This window comes from Pimephales promelas, chromosome 11 (assembly GCF_988280905.1).
Source record: "Pimephales promelas chromosome 11, fPimPro1.hap1.1, whole genome shotgun sequence".
NCBI lineage: Eukaryota > Metazoa > Chordata > Actinopteri > Cypriniformes > Leuciscidae > Pimephales > Pimephales promelas.
Genome location: NC_142779.1, coordinates 20,254,836 through 20,281,892, shown reverse-complemented (window position 1 = coordinate 20,281,892; position 27,057 = coordinate 20,254,836). Strand labels below are relative to the sequence as shown.

The following is a 27,057-nucleotide window of genomic DNA, read 5'->3' as shown; positions in this document are numbered from 1 at the left end:
AAATTACAGTTGATTTAGATAGTAGTTTAAAACTCCATGTGTACTCGCAAGCACACAAACAAAAACTTAACAAACTGGGTGAGTCTTAAAAATTGTCTTTCGTACGGGAGTGGCAGGTTTTTCCCTTCCAGCCATTTCTACATTCGCAGTAGAAATCGTTCACCAGGTCTTGACATGCTCCCTTGTTCAGGCAGGGGTTCAAGCTGCAGTCATCAATGTCTGAAAAAACGTGGAGAAACGAATGAGAATATGAACTCAAAGGAGCACAAACATTTAGTACAACTAGAGAAAAATCTATTCAAGTGAACATACTGATTTCGCAGTGAACTCCTTCCCAACCGTCAGCACAAATGCACTGATAAACGTTCACCTTATCGATGCAAGTCCCGCCGTTGCGACAAGGGTTACTTTCACAGTCGTTTATATCTGAAAAATGACCAAAGACACCATAGAATTTAGGATCATCTAAGACCACGCAAATAAATCTTCAACAAATCTCCAAACTGTGTATTATAATGTTGTGATGCCTAAATTCACTGGTAGCATTCTTTTTTGGTGTGCTTATTTAGAGTCTAGACTTTTAATATTAGGCATTTATCAGTTATCGGTTAAAATAATTACAGACTTATGAGAAAGAAGTGCAATATCGATGCATCCCTATAATCCAATATGTTCAGGCTTACTTTCATGACAGTAGGTGCCTCTGAAACCCTCCTGACACTCGCACGTAAACTGGCCCCCGGCCTGGCTTCTGCAGCGCCCGTGAGGCCCACAGACGTTGGAGGAGATGTATCGCACCCCGTCCGGCGTACTGTTGGATGCCACGGCAACAGTGCAGCTGTCAATCACTGTCAGGGTTTCAATGAAAGAACGAAATACAGCTGTTAAATCTCTGGGTTCTTTCGACAGCAAGTGACATAAAATCTACAAAAGCACTACCCGTACTTCCACTTAACAGCAATCCAGGCAATGTATTCATTTTTTTTTTTTTTTTGGTTCACTTTAGAAAGCTAATCCAGTTTTTACATCTGCTTTTGCAGAAAGAATGTGCGAGGAGGCCATTTAATGCACATAAGCCCTCACTCTGCTCACAAAGAAACTTGATGGGCTTATCTAGCGGTGGGGTTTGCCTCTCCTCAAACACACACACACACACACAGTTTAAAACATCCAAGGCAGAGAATCCCACCAAGTCATAACCACGGAGAACACACACAGAGCTGTTAAGAAGCTGGCAAATGTTCAGGAGGATTTTGGAATGGGGAAAGTGTTTGAGAGACTGTGTGTATGCGAGCTGTGTGTCCAGAGAGGTTACTGTCAAATAGCTCACTGTGGGCTGAAAAAGCCTCATGTAACAAAATATGAGTTCTTTTTTCTCATCTTTCCCCCTGAAGGTGGTGGGAGAGTCCACGGGCCTGTAATCTCGTTTTACTCAGCAGCTGAACAATGGCATGCAACTAGCAGATCAGCTTACTATGGGTTTTAGAGGCGCTTTACAAAGAGATACTGAGACGAGATCCGTCCCGGAGACTGAGATTTCTCACCTTGGCATGATGTGGTTCGACAATGGTCCTTCAGGTGAGAGCAGTTTTTACCCTCGTAGTCATCGGGGCATTTGCAGAAGTAGTCCGAGGCCAGGTTGAAACACTGCGCCCCGTTCTGGCATGGGTTGGGCTGGCAGTAATCGATATCCAGCTACACCGGAGAAAGATTTACAAGAGGAGAAAAGAGAGTTCAATGATGAGGGGAAAATGATATCCAGGCATTTTTGGATTCTTAAAAAACAGAGCAACCCTCAACAGCCTCGACACGCCGCCTGCCAGGAAAAAGCGTACCAAAATGCTCAGGAGAATAAAAACAAACAGAAGAATATTTTAAAGAGCTAGCCAAACCCTGCCTGTCTCAAACCTAGCCCTTCTTTCTTTGTCTCTCTCTCGTTCCTTGGGGTACGAATAGAGCTAGATGAATGAAGGTATACATTGCTGTTTAAAAGTTTGGGTGAAAGGGATACTCCACCCAAAAAATGAAAATTGAAATGAAATGTCATCATTCACTCACCCTCAAGTTGTCTGCTGAACACAAAGGAAGATATTTTGAACGATTGGAACTTTGGCACCATTGACTTCCATAGTATTTTTTTTCCCTTCTACTATGAAAGTCAATGGTGCCAAACAACTGTTTGGTTCCAATCGTTCTTCAAAATATCTTCCTTTGTGTTCAGGAGAAGACAGAAACTCACACAACTTGAGGGGGAGTAAATGATGACAGAATTTTCATTTTTGGGTGGAGTATCCTTTTAAAAAATGATGTATTTCTGTTCTTTTGAACTTTCTTGCCATCAATCAATCTAGAAAAAAAAAGCATTACAGTTTCCACAAAAATATTAAGCAGCACAACTTTTTTTAAACATTGATAATAACGTAACGTATACCAATAGAACTGTTAAAATTCTGCTATACTGTTTATAAAAATAGGAATATTATTCTTTATGAGAGCCATTTTGTTTGGATGCATCAGGACAAGTGTCTAGTTTAGCCATAGTTTAACTGTAGATTTGCAGGGTGTTTATGGTTGACGTGCAAAATCACAATTTGGCACATTTAATACAAGAATTTTATCATTTTGAACTTTGTCCATGCATTCATATTTATATTTTGAGGCTTATTTTTAACTAGACACTTACATAATGTGAGGCGACTCAGTAGTGACAAGATTTATTAATTTGTTATAAATAATTTTAAAATAAATCTTTTGTTTTTTTTTAAGGTCAGAAATAAATATACAGTTACTGCACAAAAAAAAAAAAAAAAAAAACGAAAGGAAACCAGGAGATTCTCTCACCTGACACAGCTGGCCCGAGAAGCCGGCAGGACACAGGCACTGAAATCCATTGACTTCATCCTGACACCGTCCACCGTTCAGACAGGGACTGCTAGCGCACTCATCCACGTCCTTCTCACAGTGTTCACCTGAGAAGCCAGGAGGGCAAAGACAGCGGTAACCGTTCACCAAATCCTGTTAAAGAAAAGAGCAAGATTTTTTTTTTAATTCCCTGAAAAAAAAAAAAGCTACAATAACTGCCATAATAATTGTAGACGCACTTTCCTGGCACTAACCCTAAAAAAATATTATTCTGTTTAGAGGCTTTACAACACTTACAACGTACAACACTATTATTTGAGAATCAATGGTTTTAAGATGTCAGCCTGAGACGACACACCCATGAACTCTACATGTTTCTGTTCTGGATGTTTACAGCTTCCAGGCTTCTACAATGAACTCTTTTTAAGACAAACAAGTCACTGGATTTGTCCTAGTTTGAGAGGTTCGTGGCATTCACTCTGAAGGGATTTGGGAATTTTGTTTGAAGCAGACAGTAGCAATTATAGGGGATATCATTGAGTACACCTGTACATTCCACTTTGTTCAGTTCTATATCCAATTTCAGATAAACCCATATCTAAACATCATATACAAAATAACTAGCTGTACTTGGCCGCTTTACATGCCAGTCTGAAATGCCAGCTCCTTCCTGCTTTTACACTACCATTCAAATAATTTGGTGTGGAATGCTGAGAAGCTAATAAAATGATTAATTTCCAAATGTCTGAACAGTTGTGTATATCGATTGTAAAGGGATCGTTTTTATTTTTAAGTATCAAATATTGTCAACAAAGGCTTCTGAAAGTGAAGTCAGATCAGGAGATCTCCTACCTTGCAAGTTCCTCCATTCAGACACTGACCCTTGCAGTCAATTATGTCTAAAAATGAGAGAAATGTGAGTTTATAACCCATAAACAGTGCAGAAATAAATCTTTGCAAACACAAGCAGAGCTAAAAAGAAAAACAAAAACATTGATATACTCACTTATGTCACAATTCTGTCCCGTCCAGCCAGGGAGACATTCGCAGAAATATCCACCAATCAGATTGTGGCATGACTTGGCATTCACACATGGCTTGTCCTCACATTCATTGGCATCTTTAAAAATACATTTTTGGATAAGTTATAATCATGGACATGTTTGGGGGAAAAAAAAAATAGTTAAAAGATGTAATCTCTCACCAATCAGACACATTTTGCCGGTCCAGTGAAGAGGGCAGGTACATTTAAAGCCATTGACCAAATCCTGACAGGTACCTCCATGTTTGCATGGGTTAGGCGTACAGTCGTCCACATCTATAAGAACAGAGCAGGTTAGACGCATCAAGTGTTGTTTGGCATCTTCTGTTTGGATTACTGTAAAATCGTGTTTGAGTGCCGCCTTACTGATTTCGCACGATGGGCCGCTCCAGCCGACTGCACAGACACACTCGTAACCCTGACTGGTTTCCTTGCATGTCCCTCCATTCCCACATGGGTTGGACAGACAAGCGTGTTCAGCTGTGAATGCAAGCATAAAGTCTCACTTTTTTGTAGTTTCAAACACGTACAGTTCTTTTCTGAAGATCATTATACTGAAAAGAATTTAATCACAGAAGAAAGAACGTTTTTAAATGGTTCTTGGATAGCTTTCTATTCATTCAAGGAATCAAAGGTGTCCGCAAAAATATTAAGCAGCACAACTGTTTTCAACATTGATAATAATAATAAATGTTTCTTGAGCTCAAATTCAAAATAAGCATATAAGAATGATTTCTGAAGGATCATGTGACCCTGAAGACCGGAGTAAAGGCACGTTCACACCAAGAACGGTAACTATAACAACAACAATAAAGATAAAGTAGGGATGCACCGATATGGAAATTTTGGCCGATACCGATAACTGATAATTCTTTATATTTGAAAGCCGATAACCGATATATCGGCCGATAAACTTAAATCCAAAATTTTATCTAATTTTGAGAGCCTGATTACAAAAATAAAAGTCTCACAATAAAATCCACGTCCCAAGCGCACAATTATAATGATGTTCTTATTATAGTGTTGTATAGCCGTTTTTGCGTTGCACATGTTGTCCCGAACCAGATTTTCATTTTTTTGAAGAGATTTCAATCATATTTCAAGTAATTCAAAAACATAAACAGTCCTGAACAAGTGTCTCAACTGAAGGGAATAATACATTATTTATCGGTTTTAATATATCGGCCACATTTTCTTACCAGGTCGATAACGATAACATTAAAAATGAACATATATCAGCCGATACCGATATGCTGGCCGATATATTGTGCATCCCTAATATAAAGCATCTTCAAAATTCTACAGCTATAATGATAACGGCACAGAGAAACAATATCACTGTAATCCCGTTCAGAACGATTTTTTTTCCAGCTGATGAATGATAAAAACAATAACAGCCAATCAGACTTTAAAGAGCTTGAGCATTTAAAGCGGTAGACAACAAAACTGCAGCGTGCCATTTCCTTTTCCTAATATACTTCTTTTCATTCTTTGGTTTGAACTTATCTGTTATAATGACAAGATCTGTGATCATGTAGAACTCGTCAGTCGAAGTCAGTAAACCTTCAGTGTTTTTGAGCATATTCTGACTAACCAACAGTAAACAGTAAATGGCCACCTCTGATTGGCCATTGCTTTTAAAATGGCTACAATGCCCAACACTGCAAACAAAAATATGCATTTCAGAGGGTACAGAACTGAGTTGATAGTGGTACTAATGGTACCATTAATAAAATAAAATAATACATTTAAAAACACAAATGACCTATTTTGGATTAAAAACAGCTAATTTCACAGAAAGGTGACATGTTTGCATCCCTCTACATTAAAATACGTTATTTTAATAGTAATAATACTTCAAAATTCTTCTATTTTACTGTATTTTTAAACAAATTAATGCAGCTTTGGTGAGCAAGAGAATGAGAAAATGAATACAGATTTCCCTTTTGAGTGAACTATAAGTCTAATGTGCTCTCAAGTCAACCTCTACAGTGACCAGACCATGTTGATCTGACCTTTGCACAGTACTCACATGACTGACCCCATTAACTTGACAGTTAGTTTAGCTTTTATCTTCCTGCTCAAGACTGAACGATTCCTACAATGGTTTGGATAGGAAAGATTTCTTCACATTGCCCCAGGAGGTTGTCACCACCCTAAAGGCTTGAATGTGGATCATATGAATCCGAGAGGGGGATGGGGAGGGGGGGAAAAAAAAGCCATAACGGTCCATCTGGCAGATTTCATCACTATACTCATCCAACCAATGACTGTCAAAACAGACGAGATCCACTGGCAGGACATATCATAACAGAGGATTAGCAGACCTGGGCGAACTTCCTGACACTGTAGACAGTTAAGGCCTAGGCACTGACATCATCTGATCCCCCATAAGGCTCTCTACACTCTTTCCCATCTGCAGTTATACCAGAATACAATGACATCGTAATTTGACTTAATGTCAATAGCAAAATGTGTAATAAAGGGACTCGTGAGTCGTGCCAACAGAAACACCGAAAGCAGCGCATAATGACTATAAAGATTTATAAAATGCGACAATCAAATTCAGGCTGAATGACTGCATCTCTAAACTGCCCCGTGTATTAGGTTTCAAGCAGCTACACAGTCATTATGTTTCAGGGTCATAAACAGGGAAAGATGGTCAATCTTTTGGGCAATACATGCTATAATGAACAATCTCGGGGGTAAAAAAATACAAAATTGTATCTTTAGCAGCTCGTTACAGGGGTAGTACTTATAACTTTGTAACTTATTTACCCCTAAAATAGTCATAGTAGTACCTTAATGGTACCATTTGGTTCATGTTACTACTCCAAGTAATTAGTATGAATCTTTTAGGGGTAGATAAGTCATGACTTTAAGGGCACTGCCCGAGTGACAAGCTGTTGTATCCCCTAAAGGTAAAGTTATTATTATATTATATTTAAAAAATGTGCACTAGCCTATACATCACATTTTTTGCTTATTGAGTTCCAATAGAATGACAAAGAAAATTAGTTCAGTCCACTCTTAATTAAACTTTTTCTCTGAAACTTAAATCTAATGACCAGAACCAACTCTAAATTCAAATCAAAATTCTTTTAAAAGCATTGTCACACCATATTTAAAAACATAATCCAAAAGGGCGAGACCTTCAGATGGACTGGTAGAAATGAAAATTACAGCTATGATGAAAAAAAGGCCCTGTTCCAAATGTCACCCTAAACACTCGCGCTCTTCCTACGAGCCTGACGTAATGCCGCTTTGACTGCTGGGTAGACGTCTGCTGTGGAGCTCGCTTCAGTGCGGGCTCGTCAAAACTGCGTATCGATGACGCATATAAACCATGAAGGGCTCACAAACCCCTTAAAATGAAAACTAAAATTGACAGAAACCTAAAATGACAAATGAGACACACTACGGTCAGTGCATATGGTCGTAAGTGCATATGAAGTGTGCCATTTGGGACAGGGCCAAATGAAAAGAAACAGTATACTTCAGAAAGCTCAATACTGACATTTTTGCTGCCCAAAACAATCAGTATCAGCCTTAGACGGCACTGCTAACAGTTTGTTCACTAACTGATGCATTATGCATAAAAAATGGCAAGAAGCACCATTTCCAATTGGTTTATTATTGTGATATCAACTATTTTAGATAAATCCACCTATAAAAATGCACAAAACAATATGCAATTTGCCAGCTTTTTCATGTCACTCAGACATGTCTTTGCTTTTTATGTGGTCGTTCTTGTCCAGAATCTGCAAACTGAACAACTACAGCATGACAGACTCACCTCGTTCACAGTTGACCCCAGAGTAGCCGTCTTCACAAGAGCACTGGTACTTGTCAGGCCCTGTATTGCTGCACGTTCCTCCGTTCAGACATGGCTGGTGCGTTCCACAGTAGTTTAGATCTGAGAGGTAAGGACATTCAGTATTAGTGAATGCTTAATGAATGCTAGAAAGCAAAACAAAGTCAGAATAAATAAAATAAATGTGTGCTCACCTTTGTCACAGAGTTGTCCACCCCAGTTAGTGTCACAGAGGCACTGCCATGGTTCAACGCAGGTCCCATGTACACAGCCCGGGTGAGGGATGCACTTATCACAGTACGGACCCTGCCAGCCATACAGACACCTGAAAGCACCAAATATACCCTAAGGTAAGATTTTGTAACTGAAACTGGCACCAAATCCCATTATATATATATATACAGTACCTGCGCATTTACTTCATTGCCTTTGCAAAATGTAGGCTAAGTTTACATTTATGTTGCGGATATGCAAGATTAAGATTAACAGTACAAAACTATTTTCTAAACAGTACTTTACTTTAATGACGTGTTATTTGATAGAGCAGAAAATGTTCTTGTTTCCTCAGAAAAATGTAAATGATATTCACCAACACCTCTTTTTAGAAAGAGTTTGCTTTCCAATTCTCTCATGTTGTCAAAAGGCGTCAGGGGTAAACAAGTGTGTTCTGTTATTAAGGCAACACCACACAAAAACAACATGTAGTGATTTTCTGAAGTATATCATTTGCCATCATTTACTCAAACTACTTTGAATAAATGTTTGAGTAAGTTTTTCAGGGAATTCGATGCTGAAAGTTTACCCTTTCATAAACTGCGTTTTAAAAGTTCACTCCAGTCCACTGGGGAAAAGGGAACCGCCGACAACTTCTTGTCTGATTATTTAATGCCAAACCATGCAAACAACAAACAAAAGCTTTAAAACTCCTCTGGGTCTTTTAGAGAGACTAACATTAGCTTGTGGAAGGACACTATGTCTCAATAAAAGTGGAGCGACTTGGCCCTAGAACTGCTCGGACAGTCTGGGTGGGGGATTGTGTTTGCAGACTTCTCCACTGGCCAATGTATTTATGGCAGATTTTTTTGCATTCTCACGCCTGTTCCCATGTAGCCGTTCTCTGCCCCCGAAAATGAAAAAAAAAAGAGAGTCAGAGCTACGGCCGCAGAATATCTCTAAGCCGGTTATTAAAAGTCATCTCCAAAACGGACCAGAGATAACTTCCCCTTTAAGATGGCAGTCATTAAGCAGCCCGAGCGATAACCTGTTCCTTAAAGGACTCAGATGAGATAGTAAGTCACTTAAGTGCTCAGCTGCAAGAAAACAGACTGCCCTCTGGGAAAAAAAGAAAACAATTAGCCTGAGGCGGCTGTTCAGCTGTAAAAATAAACACGGTGGTTGAGGAAACCTCTCTCTGTGATTAAAGACAACTATTCTTAAACGTGCGAGATTTCACTATGAGAAACGCTCACAAAACAGGAGTTCTTAGAAGTGCCTTTGTATGATAATAAAGCAGAAACATTAAATCTGTATGGCTGAGAGACATTTTCACCCTGTAGGCCTCGACGGTTCCAATATAGCACAGTAAGAGCTCTTGTTACAACAGTTGCACAATTGCATGGTTGTGTCTTCTGGCAAGCTTTCAGTGAGAGATGAATAGGTAATGGGATATAATGATGCCAAATGCAACAAAGAGCTGAGGTTTTAGTATACATTGAATTCTGTAGACTTCTAGCATTGATCTTGAATGTTTTCAGAGCTGGTACAATGACAAGAATTAGTCAAACAAACAAGAACTTCGTAACAAAACATCACCAAAGTCAGGCTGATGACCAGAACCAAGTAAAAACCTAAAACGAGCCAATGACAAAACAGAAAAATCTCAATCCAAAACTTGCCACGACTTGCTCCAAGCAATGGAAGATCAGTTTGTTGTTAAAGAAATTCAATTTTCACTAACTCAATGCCCTACTCAACACAAATAAGTTACACATGATGCATTCCTTTATGACGACGCAAATAACTGTGGATAGCCTCGTTTCTGCATGTTTTGCACATCGTACATATTACAAACATTACTCAAGAACAAAACTCAAGGAAAAAGCTCCTTAGCGAAAATTTGGCAAAAGTAGCTTAATTCTGTTCTCGAGGGAATCAACACAAAAAAAAGTAGAATAAAACCCATTCAAATAAGACATACCAGTTGGTTTATGAGTTATTTTTGATGTGCTTCAGTGTTTTAAAAGAGAACAAAAGTATGTATGATGCACTCGGGAGCTATAGCTGTGAACACACTCGAGATATGCATTGCTTTCTCTTCCCCTGTGGCCAAATTCATACATCATTAGTAAAACAAGCAGTGCATTTTAAAAGCCAATTAAAGGTTCGACTTGGCAGATTATGGTTTGTAGATAAGGCCTCGACATCTTGCCAGACAAAAGCAAAACATTAAATAGCTATAAATAGCTTTGTGCTTCAGTTGTCTCCACAACATGGCCTTACTGGCACCATCCCAGCCATGTTGGAATACTTGTAATGTAGGTGAATGTCTGTAATCTGTGCATTCATTGTCTGTGCACCAGAGCTATCAGACGGGACACATGGATTCTAACAAGATTTAACCATGAGCCTTTAGTTGCAGTCAAAGCTTGCACAGTTGCGTCTTTCAATCTTTAACAAGGCTTGACTTGTTGTTAAAAATGTTAAAGAGTAAGGCTGAGGACAAAATAAGCCCGTTGACAGTGTAAAACTTACTTTTTTGCTGGAAATGGCACAAAATGTTATAAGAATGAAGAATACTTTTGCAAATAACTCACTTGCAGCCACCTGGTTGCTTACAGGATCCGTGTTCGGTGCTGCAACCTTGTCTGCAGATAGCTGGAAAACAGAGAAAATGCAAAGGATGAACAACAGTAAGTTGTTTAAAATAACACCGTGGGCCTCAGTGTCCCCTGTTCACCCATGAAAACCTTTTGGGAATGTATGGGGTGGGAATCTGTCAAACTCCAGATCAGCTCACTGAATCCTACTCTAATTTGAGGTCTGTCGTCAGGCTTTGGGTTCTGCACTCTCCATTCACAGCTTATTCCAAACTACCCTCACCCTTCAGCCTCTTAAAATGGCAACTGTCTGAATTAAAAGCATAAAAATCACGAAATTAACTTAAAAAATCAGATTCAGCAACATAAAATGCAATTTACAAACCATTTTATTTTTTATTTTTTTTATCAGTTATCAGTTTATAACAATGTATTTAGGAATGCCCAAATCAATGAAACATTATGACTTTTCCTACCTTCATAATTGTAAAAAAGAATAGAAATTAGACCAATTAAATTGAGAGACTTTGACATTGTTATAAATGTATATTTCAAAATAAGGCTGTTCTTTTGAACTTCCTAATGATCTGAGAATCCTTAAAAGCTAATAATAATTAGACGAAATGTTTCTTGAGCAACAAATCAGCATATTAGAATGATTTCTGAAGGATCACATGACACTGAAGACTGTATTCATGCTGAAAATTAAAAAAAAAATCGATAAATTTGATCATTTCGATTTTCAAATATATTAAAGCCAAAAACAGTTATCTTAAAATGTAATAATATTTCACAATATTACTGTTTTTACTGTATTGTTAATCAAATAAATGCAGCCTTGATTAGCATAAAATACTTTTCAATTTTAGTGTATATTCACCATAGAAATCCCCATGACTTTTCCAGGTCTAAAAATCCCAATATTAAAATTCTCTAATTCAGTTTTTGACTGTATTTGAAACAGGATATTGTAACAAAGTCTACTTGCTCACCTGTATTGCAGTCAGGGCCTGTCCAGCCTTCCAGGCAGGTCTTGTTGCCATTCTGGTCACAGGTGTAATGTCCAAAAAACTCGTCCCGTGGCCGGCAGAACTTGTTGCATCCAAAGCCATAGTAGTGTTCGTCGCAGGTTACCCGGATCTGGTAGTCAAACTGGGCGACGGGGCCGTTATGGGTTAGCCTTTGCCATTCTCGATTTGGGTTGATCATGCCAGAGTGGTACGCTTTCTCGATCAGCTTTCCACCTGAACAGTCAGTGTGTGAAAGTCAGAAAAGGCTTCACAAAACAATACCACACACTATTACCAGGAAAATATAATCTTCACTTTAAACAATTATAATCAATAATTTATGACAACATATGTTTTAACATTGCTTTAACTCACCAAAAGTTACGTTATACAAGATTACCCTTTATAAAGTCTGTTTAAAGTCATTTAAGTTGAAATGACTTTTCAAGTGATTGTTTGAAATGATTATTTATTGCAGCAACATTTTTTTTACAATGTTGATATATGGTTGCTCATATTGCTGGCCTTAAATGACCCCTCTTGTCTTATTTAGCAGAAGGAAAACATTCACTATTAATTACATTGTGCAAAATAATAAGTAATCCCACTGGCAGCCAGCACTCATGACATCAGTGAATAAACACTGTCTTGCTCTCTCTCTCTCTCTCAAACACACACACACACACTCACATTCACCGTAGGACATTCGGATTCCACAAGAGGGCCCATGCAAAATTTCCGAGAGAAAAAAAGTTGGACTATACTATAGAAATAAATCTAAGGTTATTAATCATTTTGTGTTGGTTTGAACTTTTCTAATTAAATTTTAATTTATTTTGGAATGAATACAATGACAATGTAATTCCAATTATTACTTTTTTTTAACAACATTTTGTCTTTATACCATCACACTCAATATTTTTCAAAGTAAGGAGCCATTTACTCTGAATGCAAAAATGTGTTCTGTGAGAACCGCCTCTAAATGAGTCTTACAATATAGCAGCTTTTATATTTTTGGAAGGGGATTGGGGTCATCCTTGTCATCAAGTTTGAAAACTCCTAGATTAAAAGAGTAACACTAAATTTAGCATCTGGGTGACACTTACTGGAAAAGATTAATGCTAATTTGCTAATACCAGTGACTGAAATAAACTGAACTGTATCTCCTCAAACTCTCTGACCATAATAAAACACACGAATAGAATAGAAACCCTTTGGCCATTTTGAGGAAGCCCGTCACCAGATGAACACCCCTCCTGATCTACTGTAGTTTGTTTTACACTTTCATGATCAAGATTTTATCTTGACAAACACAGATTTTATCCTTGAATTCTTAAAAAAGAACTAATCTATATTGTCACAGTGATGTGAAATTTCTCCTACCAGAAGAAAATTCTCCCATCTCTATTCCCAGCTTTGCTGTTTCTACCCACAAAAGATGAGGTAAACTGACAGCTTATGTCTTTCACCATTTCACTCCCGAATCTGACTAAGACAAGGGACTGTGAAATGTCTATTCCTCCCTTTCATATAAAGACATATGTTTAAAGTTCTCAGACCTAGAAAGTTTCTCTGTAAACTTATGCATCATGGGTGGATATTACTATCATTCCCAGAGGCAGAATAGGTGAAAAGAGATGATATTATGGAGGCCAGGTGGGCCTATAGTTCATTTGACTTTGGAATGCAGAGTCTCGTTGTGGCATTTCACTTGCACCCTGAGCCCTGAGCTCTGTGGCCAGAGCCAAGTGTCACGTCTTTACTACCTGCAGCCTGATCCACTTCACTGTGGGGTGAGGAAGTCACATTAAACTGACAGAAAAATCCTCTGCGCTCTCAGGGCAAAGAAAAAGGAGACGTGCTAGCAAAAAAAAAAAAAAAAAAAAAAAACGAATGTCTTTTCTTACTGTATTCAACTAAGAACAAACTGTTCAAAAGTTTGTGGTCAGTAGGGTTTTCAGCATTAAATTAACCCTACACACTGTAAAAAATATTGTTGGTTTAACTTAAAAAATGAATTAACCTGGTTGCCTTAAATTTTAAGTTGAACATTGAAATGGAAAAATTTAGTTAATACAATGAAGGAAATTAATTTAATCACCAGAAATTCAAAATATTATGTTATCTGAACTACATAAATTATTTAAGTTGATTTGACAAAAGAAAAAATGTTGTGATTACAAATCAGGAATTTTTTTTTTTTTTTTACAGAACTTTTGACTAATCACATGATATGAATCATCATCTTCATCAAAGAATTCAGAAAAAAATGTACATCATGGTTTATCTTCAAATATATTAAGCAGCACAACTGTTTTCAACATTAATAATAACAATAATAAAATAAGTTTCCTTGAGGACCAAATAAGCCAATCAGAATGATTTAGGCTACATGACACTGAAGACAGGAGCAATGACCATTAAAACAGTTGCCATGCTAACTTGCTACAGTAAACAAAAGCTTGAAAAGCTTGCCCCGCCTCTGGGGTCTTCTGATTGGTCCACTGTTTTGGAACTGACATTGATGAATATGACTGTTTGCAAAAGCTGAAATTCTGCATATTAAATATTAAAACAATGAAAAAGTAGCGCATTTAAATGGAAAAACAAGTGAACGGCCCCAAAAACACATTTGCAACTTATAATGCATTCAAGGTGGTGTATACTGTACATCAGATTTATGACTTATTGGGATATTTAAGTAGCTTTTATAAACATGCCTTAGAAAAACAGTACTGGTGTGCATCTAAGAGATATGACAGTGCAAGTTACAACAGTTAAAACAGCTCAAACATGCATTTTAGTCTGGGACTAGGTTTAAGCCTTGTCTGTGAAACAAAGCTTTGGCCCAAATCTGCCTTTGATGGACAAAAAAGTTATTTTACAATATTTAAAAAACTAAAGAAGTTGCAATAACTTCTCAAAACACAGCAAAATCTCAAATGAAGGCGAGGCAGAATTGGCAGCAGATTTGGGGATTTCCAGATTCTAATATTTCATTCAAGATTTAAAGTCCAAATAAACAGAAACAAATACCTCTAAAACATATATTTGAAAAGACAGAAAATGACAGGTTCCAGCCTCAGAGAAACCATTATCGTACGCAGTATGTAATCTGATACACACACAAGACAAGAGCACAACTTCAACATGTAAGCTTTTCTGCAACAACCACTTTGAACTCAAGATATCTGGACATAGCTGAAAGTCGCTATATCAAAGTAAATGGTAACACAACCCAGAAGAGCTATTCAAATGAACTCCGCCAGACTCAGTTTAGTGTCTAAATGGGATTGTTTCTGGAGTGTTAAGCCCTGTTGAGGTGTAAGAAGAGAGAGGTTATAGCAAACATAACCTTGCGCTTGAGCTATGCACCGTGACAGAGAGGCCGTGAGACCTTGACTGCCAACACCTGCCATTAGTCATCAGGTATTCGGAAACATTTTCATAAGCATGAGGCCCCCTCAGCAATGTTTCTCACACACACACACACACACACACTAACACTAACACACACACACAGTCTTCCTCTTCTCTCTTCCCTGTCCTGTCACACACACACCTGTCAGCACATTTGGTTTAAAGACTAGCGAGTTATGAGTGGAAATAGCACGAAAACAATTTGTTCGATTTGTTCAATTTTTCCCGAAGTTTAAACAAAGGAAACAAAAATAGAAACAAATGAAACAGACAGAAACAAACACAAAGCAACAAAAAAAAATTTAAAGAGAAGCAAACACAATATAAAAATCCTGCAACTCACTTTCACTGGCGGTGTCGTTATTGAAGTCCAAGGCCTCCACTATCAACGTGTAGGACCTCTACAAGAGAAAAACACACATGCAGTTAGCAATGAAACCAAAACAAAGAAACATCAAAGATCATTTTACATCAACAGAGCTTTAGTCGAGGACCTTGACTTGTAACCAATGAACACCAATGACAAAATATGACCATTGGGACACGCTGAGAAATGTGCCGTGAAAGATCAGAAGAACAACACAACCTTCAACTTATCTGGCAGTGCTCTCCTGAAACTTTGGTCAGATACAATATCACTATCTTTATAGATAGATCTTTATAGACAAACAAGCATTGGTACATTTTCAATTCACACGAAACCATTATTAACTAAAAACAGAAAACTTTTAATGCTTTTGGGTTGTTCATTTACGCACTTTAAGGGCCTGAAAACGCAAACTGTTGAAAACGTGTTTTAACGCGTATTTGTGAAACCGATGACGTCATGCACATGCGTATTATGCATAGACTGTCTAAGAAGTGGACAGAGCCATCTCATTGGAACTCCATTAAGACAAGTTAAGCCCATTTTTAGCGATTTTTTTTTTACACTTCCGTTCCTTCCGTTCTGATTAATTATCATAGGTAATCTCTCTACTGTGCGTCAAAGAGTCGCGTTGTTACGACACAATCGTTAGCCCACTTTTACAAAAAACTGCTTCTACGGGGCCATAACATAGCTACAAGGTAATGGAGCATTTTATACATTGTCGTGTTTCTTTAGAAATAAATAAAGGTCAAATGGGGTCTTCAAACGCCTCAGATGTAAAGTTATTCGCCGTCAAAGTCACGCCAAAATGAATGAGAGTCAATGGGAATGCTAACGCAAGTGAAGTTCTGCTACAAGATGGCAGCTCCCACGAGGCTTCAACTTCCGGTCGATGGATTACCACCTTGGTATTATGTAGACGCAAAGTGTTTCTTTACAAAGTGACAACGCCAACTACTGGCCTGGCATGAATAATACAGCGTTTCTAGTCGTTTTCACAGATCGGAGTGAACGGGGATCGTTCTGACATTGCTGTTGTGTAAACAAACCATAATTCTTATAGTGAATTGACACTTTATAATATTTAATCAATTAATTCCTTAATGAAAAATGGAAATTAAAACCAAGCAATAATTAAAACAACAACAACATGTCAAACAGATTTAGGCTTGTCATTGTTCTTGAACATTGCAGCATCAGGCTATTTCTATTCATTCAGATTTTTTTTTCTTGGATATTAATCAAATTTCCAGAAATGACCGTGCTCAGACATTAAATTGTGTTTATTATGTGTGATGATGTAGTAGAGTTGAATCACTGAGTCATGTTAGACACTGACAGTTCACTGACAGGTCATTGTCCAGGACATTAGGTCCAACATTTTGTGCATTCAAAGAAGCCCTACTAATCATAGCACTGTAGCTTTTATTATGCAAAGTAGCCATTTCATTTGCAGACAAACTGCAAGAAAACATCTATTCTGTTATTAATGGTTGGGAAACACATCGATGGAATTGGATGAAGACATCATTGTTCTTAAATATATACCATAATGCTGATGAATGACTGTTGTTTACATGGTACTCCAAGAATACCATGGTTTTACCCAAAAGGGTCAAGGTTTAGCAGGCTGTCACAACCAAGTGACCCCCTACTGGTAGATGCCGTAACTACACCATTAACAGGATAATTATCTGAATGGTTCGGAACTGTGCATGTTTTTGTGGTGCCATCAGCAAATCAGCAATGTCATCATGGTGATGTATTTTTCTGCCGGTCGCAGAGACCATGTCAAATTACATGGTTCAGGTTATTGGCTAATGTATGCAATCAGATCTGAGTGCAAATTCAAATTGTAGTCTTCTTTCCTGTACCGTTTGAGCAAAAGGAATGGTTTTCTCCAGGCATTATAGACTTCCTTGGTTCAGAAAAAAACAACTATTTGTGTTATTTCTTCCACAGAATGCTTCACATTAAAGTGCATAGATACTAACACATTCCAATTTCCAACTAATGTCCTTTTTGCATAATTATCGTATTAAGAGTTACGAGCAGGAGAAGAAAATAGCAGGTTGACATTTTTTCTTTGAAAAACCCTCCAAAATCCCCTTTCACTTCTCTCTTTCAGGTCTTTTGTGTGCTGCGTTTTGTTCCTCTTTTTCCCCACGGAGAGGAATGCGGAGTGAGGATCTGAGGGAGTTGCGGGGGGTGCGCTGCTTTTAGCATGACTCCAATGCAGGCCGAGATCTCTGGAGGGCTTGGCTACATTTCAGCACTTCTGAAACGCTTTGTCTGACTTAAGGTCATCATGGCTCTCACCGATATCAGGTAACAAGAGTCACGGAGAGAGAGATTACTCCGCCTGAGAGAATAAAATGTGTGTCCATATCTAGATTTCAGTGTTAGAAGTTGAACGAAAAAAAAAAACAGAAGCATATGAGAGAAAACGAGCGTGTGTGTGTGAACGTGTCTGCGCCAGGATCGAAGCGTCTTTTTTCTGGCACCCACTTGTCAGATTCACACTCTCGTACTCTTGACGAGGCACCACGGAATTTCCAACATCACCTACAGTAGGTTCTCACTGCAGCAACGACGGTCCCAAAGTTCCTCACCCCAGACCATTGAAACAAACCAACGTGCAGCACCTCTCACTGTACAAAAAGCTAAAATTAGTCTGAGTCATGATCTCGATGACCTGAAGAATATAAAGATAACCATCGCGTAAAAACAAAGCAACCCTTAAGTGTAAAATGACAAGTGGTGCTTGAGATGTGCCAATAGCTATCGAAATTGTAGCCAATGAATGAATCCTTGGAGCTCCAATAGAATTGTAATATTTTTATCTGAGGCTAAAGGTGGCAGGAAGTTAATCTACTCGTGCTTCATGTTGACGAATGCATTGCTGTTGACCTACATCTACGAATGTTAAACCACAGCACACAAATTAAAGAACCAGCATTAAAAAATACCCGATACCAAAATGAAGTACTCAAACTCACTAACCAACTACTCAGCCATCACAAATCTTTTACAGTTGCCATGTTTATGTGCAAATATCAGTTTATTTGACGCAAGCGATGTCACCTCTGCAAGCTGTTGAGATACACCTTGTCCTTCCTCTCCTTCTCCATACTTGAACGCATTGTGAACACAAACATGCTGTTGATTCACAGCCCCCATTATATTGTCAAATCTTACCAGTTTATGTATACCAAGCGCACGGCTCATTGATTTCAACTGCCCTGTCCTTTCAAGTGCCCGCTGCTGTATATTACGGACATGTCCGGGCATGAGCTAGCACAACCTCCCAGAAGACCAGGGGAAACATCAAAGTGACTAAAAAAAGTTATGGACTTAGTAACCTAGGTGATTGTTTTACCTGTCTATATGTAGTTCTGTCATGACAACTCTCTGAGAGATTGGCATGGTAATGGATGTGATAATGTTAATCTATTTGGTCTTGGCTGAATAGACTCCACAAGTACAGAGACTTGCTACTGCCATGCTGCTGTGAGCATGTTGCATATATGTTACATAAACGAAATACCCTCCACAGTACTTGCAAGTACTTGAATGTTGAAGCTGCAAGCTCATTGGCTGCTGATCCCACAGCATGAAACATATGAGACAAAATGGGAGTAATTAAGAAATAGACCAGCTAAATGAATGAAAAACCATCACATACAGCAAGAGTGCAGTTGTGGGGTCAGAAGAAGGGTAAGGGGCCGCAATGGATCTCACTCCATAACTCAAAATATGGTTATCAGCTAAATGCCTGCTGCCGCCAGGTTCATTTTTCCCATGCTCGTCACTGACCTCAGTGTCATCGTTGAAGTCTTAACTATCCCCGGCACCAGTCTCCCAAACTTTACGATGTATTTATCTTATCACTCTGGCCTACATCTGATAAAGGTCTACACTTGCTCCCAACCCACCTGATCTCAGATATTTGATGTGTTTGTCTTCCACAAACGGCTGCGGCTGTTAGTATTGTGCGTTTTTTCTTTTTGCATTTATCACACTCACTTGCTGTGGGAATATGTCGAGTGATGTCTCCGCTGGTAAAAGTGTGATTGTTAATAAGGAGAGGCTTGCGTGGAGAGTGACAAATGGTCTCAACAATGGCTCCGGATATACTCCGCCAGATTCCAATCAATCAAAGTCAACAACAGGGTTTACATTAGCAGGTCGGACAACTACATTATGACCAATAAGGTAGACACCCTTTTTTGCCTCTCGAAAGGTGCAATCACAGAAGGAAGACTCTTTTTTCCAGGAGATTCCTATCAGGAGTGGTGGCCGGAGATAAGGGGGGGCTCGCAGGGAAAGCTTTTAGCAATCTTTCACTGCTTTCTCTGGTGTGGAAAATGAGACAGGCTTCCCTGATAACAGGTCTGTCAGTCACCCGTGCGCACACAAGCGCTACTGGCAGCCATCTAATCTCCTGTCACTCACGAAGGTGATCACAGGCAGGGACTGAGAAGAGAATCAGATCAAACGGCACATCAGCTGTCAGATATCTAGTTCGAAAGGTGAGTATTTAAGACTAGATATCTCAATAAAACAAAATGTTTCCGGGTAACATCATGAGTCGGAACCGAGTAAGTCGTGTGCGAGGTGTTTGAGTAAAGTTAGTTAAACAGAACATAAGAAGAATAGTAATCCACTACTTTACAATGGCCTAACAATACCTCATTTAAGACCTTAACAAGGGCGAGAAAATAGACAAACGATGCATTTCCACAGTCAATGGCTTAAGTGATGTGCCACATCAGAGGGGAATATATAAAGCAAACATGTCATTATCCCATAGTTGTCGGTAGTGCTTTCCCTCAGGCTTTCGGACGGTTCACCTGCATTTTTATTCTCACACCAACCCTCAGCCTGCTGTCTTTCCCACACACACCAAAACAAGAAACAATTTTCACTCAATCGGCAAGTTGTGCATTGAATTAAATGAGACGTTTTGAAACAAACATAGTATTTTCTTGTAAAACACACCAATAATCTTTGTTTTAAATGTGATAAATCATCTTTCACAGTACAATGGCATGAGACAAATTGAGAGAATCCGATCAGAAAAGCATAAGAAAACGCACTCAGAAAAGCAAAATGAAACTTTAAAATGTGGTTTGGATTGCTTTTGTATTTACTTTGAAATGGACATGCGTTAAACACACACATAAATACTAGTTTGGCTTTCGGGAAAGGGAACTGGTTCACAGACCATTAAAACGAGTGGAAGATGGGACAGGAAAAAAGGAATTATCCAATTTGTTGGTGAACCAGTTTTTTGGCTCACGCTGAGCAGACAGGCCCCCAGGTGCATTCAGGGCCACGGGGCCAGAGAGCAGCGCTGTAATTTGCTGAAACGGCCAGTATGAGAAGTAAGGTCATGGTTGGGGCGGGTTTGTCTAGGAGCCGATCTCATCACTGCTGAGTCGAGCGCAGCTTCCTGTTGCTTGCCCTGGGCCGGCATTATTCCTGGACGGGCTCCATTATGCACGGTAATCCTCCCTGTAGCCAGTTTGGCCCGGCTATTGTCACCCCCTGTTTCATGTTCGCTGAAGCTGGCTCTGTCTGGGTGGGCCATGCCTAAAACCCTCACTCTCTTTTACTCTCTATACCCCTCTCTAAAACTAAAAGCACAGGGCAATCAAATGCAGTAAAAGGTGCGAAATAAATGGGTGGCATTCCTGTAAATGAAACATTTAAAGTTTGGCGACGAGATTTGGCTGTTGTGTCTGGGAACTTGCTGAGAGCAATTACCAAGGGTTGCAAAGTTAAAAGGTGCCATACCTAGTCTCCAGTCAGCCGTGACTGACACAAAGCCTAAACTTCAACTATCCCCAGCTGCCAACCGAAAAAATAATTAGTGACTGACTGAAGTGTGCTATAACGTCATTTTAGATCGAATCGTAATTTGGATGATTAAAAGAAACCGTTTGCAGTATGCTTTAGAAGTGGACATCACAAAAATAGCTGAAGTGTCATATGATCAACACATTCCCATTGGCCGTCTAGTTCACATACTGGACACTGGGCGAACAGTTCAAACAGGGACACGTTCGCTTTGTCAGACCGACAGTTTGTCCTTTGATATTTTTTTTTTATCATTTTGACCTCGCTGAGTATGTATCCACAATGACATCATCAAGCGAGCAGGTGCACAAGAGCACACGGCAACAGAATGTGCGGAAGGACAGTTCAACATCCCCACAGTCAAGAGCTCCTGAGAAATTAACATGAACGAATACGAGGTTCCCACACTTTCTGAACAGTGCATGACTTTTAAGATCTGACTCATTTACATAACTTTTACAGGCCTCCAAAACCTATTCCCTGACATGTTCATGTTTTCCAGGACCGTGGGAACCATGTGAATATCTCAGTAAGCTATTTCTGAGTGGGCATTCCTGAAAAACTATATAGATTAATACCACTAAAATAACTCCAACTAAGGTATTGTTACAAAAATAATCAGTTTAAGGTCACACTACTCCAAGGTTTTCACATTTTACCATCCCCAACCAGACTCTAAGCCAACCTTCAGTATAAAAAAATAGCTAGATTTTCTCAGACATGCATTATTTAATGGTTAACAGATCATTACAATAAAGTTAGAATTGTCCAAGTTCTCTGTTTTATCTACCTTACAATTGCATTCTCCATTGGGCCCCTGGGTAAGATCAGAGGTCCACAGGCCCACACATTTTCAGTTGATATAGCCTATGTGACCCTTTCATTGGCAGACATCACACTACATATATACATTATACTGATGAATATCATAACATATAGGTTTACTGCAAATCACCTTGAGATTAGACTAGCTTGATAACACAGTTTATAAAAGCCCAACTAAACAGAAGACTTCCATTTCAACAGATCACAGTCAACTCATAAATTCTTTAGAGCTGCAAGACAAACATTGGTAAATCTCTCCTGGAGCTTCAGATCATGTGCTTCACAGCAAACAAATCTTCTTTTATTTGCATTCTAATGCACTGACACAAGTTAAGAGGTTGAGTAGGACGGTGCCAGATAACTGTTTATTTGACATATTTTTTTTACCAAGTTAGCTGACTGCCAGAAACAACATTTAGGAGCCACTGATGATGAGCATCATGAGTGAATTTACTGCAAGCCACTGTCAACAAGTGCTAATCGAGACATTTATAACTGCTTTATAACCCCAAACATCTTTCATTTAACATTTACATGATATTTTAACATTCAACTCGACTGTCTTTATCAGTAATATTCAAATAAGTGTAATGAACTTAGGCACCACCCTTGAAAATGCAATGCAGTGATTAAACTTAGTTCTCTATTTTAGAGGGTTATGGTTGTTGTTGTTTACAGTGCACATGCACACGACCAAAATGAGCAGCTATAAACCCGAGGGGAAACAGCACACGTGGTTCGAAACATTGATGTGATGTACAGTATCAACGTTGCGTCATCGGCACGCTATGGCTTCATTAAATTTGCTGCTAGTCTAAAACCAGAAATCGCCCTGAGATGAGAAAGGAGGGACGTCTACTCACCGGCCACGCAAAACTGAAGGGTAAAACAATCCTTGACTTTTCACTCCGCGTTCCCTTGGTCGAAAATTTATTCCCACCGAGAACGGACGTAGATCCAGTTCCGAAACTGCAAGTCCCGGCCGCGGAAACTCGCGATTGATATTCCTTCAGACAAACTTTAAAATATGTATCACATTCGTCCCGCGTGCATTTGCGATCCGCCAGGTTCCTCGCGCCGCCACAGCACGAGCCGTTCTGCAGCTCGCCGTTCGCGTTCTGCATCGATAAGATTTCCAGCTCAAAGTGCCCCGATGCGTCAGACACCTGTTGAGCAGAACAAACTTTAAATCCATCTATAACGTTCAGTGAGATCAAATCTGTCTCGTTTTATAGCCTACAACAGCAAAAACTCTTTGCAAAGTGTCTGCCAATCTGTCAATGTCAAATTGAAAAATACTGTTTGAGTCCCTGTTTGAGTTTTTTTTTTTATATCAGACACAGCCTAGCCTACTATTTTCTAAATATATAACTTTAGATATATCCTACATAACGCAAATATAGATTATTTAAAAAAATGATTTAAAACGGACTCACCTTCGTCGGCAAGCATAACAAAAAGGCATGAAGGTAAAAAGCAGAAAATACTGAACTCCGTCGCACAATCATGCCTTCTTGTTGGTGTTGCGTTGAGACTCAGAAGTTCTAGCCGCCTCACGGCTCTAATGTACTCCCCGATTTAACATGCACGGGTGGAGAACAACTTTATTTCTTTCAGAAGACTATTTTCCAATGTGTAGGAAAGTGCCTCCTATTATCCAAGCGTATCTGAAATTCTTATCTTTCTTATTCTGCTTCTCTCTCTCAGCGGCGGGTATACATTACACAGAAGCCATGAGAGCGTTTGTCCGCGACTGACTGACTGCGCATTCAATACTCCAAGTTCAGTTAATGGGGGTGGCAAACGCATGCGTAATTTTAATATTCAAAAGTTAAAGGGTGTGGCTTGTAGAAAAGCCCCGCCCGTGTCCCCCAGCCCCCGTGATGTCGGGTTTATCTGTGAGACTTACAGAGGTCTAACCGCATGTTCTTACACTGCAAAAACTTTTAATAGGGAAAGGAATGCTGAATACTAATAATGTACGACATCATACATATTTAACATAAGCTACTACATGCATAGCCCTGCTTTACATATACTACACAGGCCTACTTAACTATGTAGCCTAACCTAAACATTAGAGATGAAAAATATTTTAAATTGCATAGCCTACAAGTGTACTGTAAAATGTTATAAAAACCCGATATATTTAATTAATGAAGATAAAAGTTATATCATCTATCTATCTATCTATCTATCTATCTATCTATCTATCTATCTATCTATCTATCTATCTATCTATCTATCTATCTATCTATGTCGGTCTGTCTGTCTAATATTTATCTATCCTTCTGTCTGTCTATTTCTGTGGATCAATATCTTTTTTTGCAATAACAATAAATGCATCAGCATCTAAAAAAGAGGTCTTGCTGACAGAGGTCACAGTTAGGCCTCTTAATTTTTCAGAATTATGAAATGCTCATTTAGAAACTCAGAAAGTAATACTAGTTATAATCAGTGTAGTAATATTCACACAAAAGGGTCATTTACCTCATAATGTCAACATTCAGTATTTTAACAGACTCTTTCAATGGCCATAGGATTTGATGCCTCTGTGAGTTAGACATCACTGAGGCATGCATGGTGTGTGTGCATAGATCCACATACAGTAAGCTTGAGTTAATTGCCCCCATAGTGCTTGCTGCCCTCTTGTGGGCATGGAAATCTGTCAAGCTATTTGAATACAGAACATTGTAGACATGTTATATACATTAAAGCAAATCAGTATCTGCCAGATATCTTCTATTCTTGTCGATATTTCTCTAACATTACAGGTCATGTTACAGGTCATACCACAGACCTTAGAGCAAACAGTCACATGCGTGAGACATGGGTAATCAGTAACCAATGGGTTATTTCACCACATCATTTTACAACCGCTGTAGTATGTGAAACAGGCAGGATTGTGGAATGAAAGCTACTGATAAGCAACCCCAGTAAGAAAAGTGCATTTCTACATGTCAATCAAATGGCTTTTTAGTCACAGTGTTGTGAGTCTATTAATCTTGATGCTGAAAGACGGGTGAGGGTCTCTCTCTGTGTCGAGTAAGCAATGCCACAGAAAGAAAACAAAATAAAAGGAAATACAAGCTTTTAAAATATATATATAGGCCTATGTTAACATTGATCCTTAATAGAATCACTGGCTTGTTGCTGTGCAGACACTCTACTTGTCTGACAGTCGTCAGTCGAACAGATAAACTGTAAAATATATATATATTGTTGGTTGAACTTAAAAAAGTAAGTAACCTGGTTGCCTTAAAATTTTAAGTTGATTGAACTGGAAAAAGTGAGTTAATACAATGGAGATTCATTTAATCATCAGAAACTCAAAATAATAAGTTATCTCAACTAAATAAATTATTTAAGTTGATTTGACAAAATAAAAAATGTTGTGATAACAAATCTTGAAAATATATATTTTTTTTACAGTGTAGCCCTGAGTTTTTTCTTTTTTCTTTTCACCATTGAGTCTCTTCCCCTTAATTTTTTAATGACAGCAGAATCACAGCCTTCACTAATGTGTGTGGCCACATAAAGGAGATCCATAGCAAGTTGAGGGCAAGATGCCAGGCTGATATTTCCTGTCGGTGAGGTTCAAGATTAAAGGTGCGCTGGACCTTTTGTACCGGCCACTGTGCCTTTAAAACATTCTGACCCCCAAGAGAGGTCTCGAGTTACTCACTGCATTCAAATAGCCACTCTGTGTAATAAGGGTTAATTAGACTATTTAGACCTCAAAATTTGAGCGCTTTCCCCTCAAAGGGTTTCGCCCATTTTGATATCCACATTCACATTTCATCTGGGATGCCAAAGCCCTTCTTTTGAAAATCAGACAGGCTTGTGGGATTTAAACCGCTACCTTTGTTAAAGAGTCCTGACCTGCCATTTTGGATGGTGCTTAAAAGCAACTATAGATTAGTAATAATAGTCATAGATTATAGAGCATATCATGTTCACTCTGCTATTGTATCATCCAAAGTTGTTGAAGCTGTAGATCTGAAGTTTAGAATTCGTATTGTATCCTGATTTCTGCTGACAGTTGTATAGATATGTTTATTTTTGTAGAAATATATAATTCATTTAACAGTTATATAAATAAATGAGGTGTTCCTGTGTTTTTTATGACTTTTTTCATCTCAGCGTATCCACGGGCTAGACCCTGTGTTTGTAAAACTGCCCCAAGGCTAATGTGATTTGAGTAATGACCACACAAGTGAGCCGCAAACCTTTAGGGAGCCCAAATTCGACTGGAGACCCGAGATGTGTACGGGTCATCAGATTGAACTAGACTTTTCCGGTCCCACTCGGCCTGCTCGCCCCCTTTTTCATCCTTGACTGGGATCAAACCAGGCAGTTATGGGCCTCTAAATCACGCCTGAAACCAGGAACAAAGGGTCAGATGGCTGTTGCAGAGATGACTATCTATTGTCTGACACTCAGTACTATATACAAATCCAATTACTTAAGCTTGTTGCCACCTCTCATATTACAGTTCACCAATGCAGCAAACGTGAGTCCAGCCTGACAAGAATGTGGTGGAACAGATTATGTCCTTCAGAAAGCCCTTGTGCTTTCAGTGCAGCTTCCTGGATCTTGACAGTCTCTGATTTATTCATTTGAATCTGATTTCTTTTTTTTTCTTTTTTTTTTTCGGATTGCAATTGTGCCATATATTAGATTTTTAAAAATATTACCAAACAATAATGATGATCATTTCTTCATCATGAAGAAGGTCTATAAGGATTTGAACTGCACAAAGGATTCATGAAAGATCAATGCGCATCTTCAAAGTGCACACAGCTGGACAATACTGGCAGATGATTTTACAGAAATCAAATGTCTCTCGGAAATAGTGACGTATTCATGTTGATCCAAAAATAATATTGTTGTGCACAGTCAACATGGGACTGGACAGAGGGTTGCTTTGTTTTTTTTCAAGAAAGCTGCAATATGACATTTTTCGAATGAATTTGATTTTATATTCATCCACATGCGAGACGTATGAGCGTATGGGAGACATTTCTCAATTATAA

The 27,057-nt window shown here is 38.8% G+C and overlaps 1 protein-coding gene across 1 annotated transcript in view; it reads right to left on the bottom strand.

Annotated features, from left to right (window-relative positions):
• jag1b (jagged canonical Notch ligand 1b) overlaps positions 1–23,793 on the bottom strand; it is a 33,536-nt gene extending 9,743 nt beyond the window's left edge. The window contains exons 1-16 of the mRNA XM_039653271.2: positions 23,458–23,793; positions 22,885–23,187; positions 15,308–15,365; positions 11,527–11,778; positions 10,532–10,592; positions 7,913–8,043; positions 7,701–7,820; positions 4,271–4,384; positions 4,067–4,180; positions 3,869–3,982; positions 3,715–3,761; positions 2,842–3,015; positions 1,545–1,695; positions 684–848; positions 313–426; positions 106–219 (exon numbers count right to left, since the gene is read on the bottom strand). Coding sequence (XP_039509205.2) covers positions 106–219; positions 313–426; positions 684–848; positions 1,545–1,695; positions 2,842–3,015; positions 3,715–3,761; positions 3,869–3,982; positions 4,067–4,180; positions 4,271–4,384; positions 7,701–7,820; positions 7,913–8,043; positions 10,532–10,592; positions 11,527–11,778; positions 15,308–15,365; positions 22,885–23,187; positions 23,458–23,529 — 2,104 coding nt within the window. The 5' untranslated portion in view covers positions 23,530–23,793. The remainder of the gene's footprint in view (positions 1–105; positions 220–312; positions 427–683; positions 849–1,544; positions 1,696–2,841; positions 3,016–3,714; positions 3,762–3,868; positions 3,983–4,066; positions 4,181–4,270; positions 4,385–7,700; positions 7,821–7,912; positions 8,044–10,531; positions 10,593–11,526; positions 11,779–15,307; positions 15,366–22,884; positions 23,188–23,457) is intronic.
• Between the last annotated feature and the right edge of the window lie 3,264 nt (positions 23,794–27,057).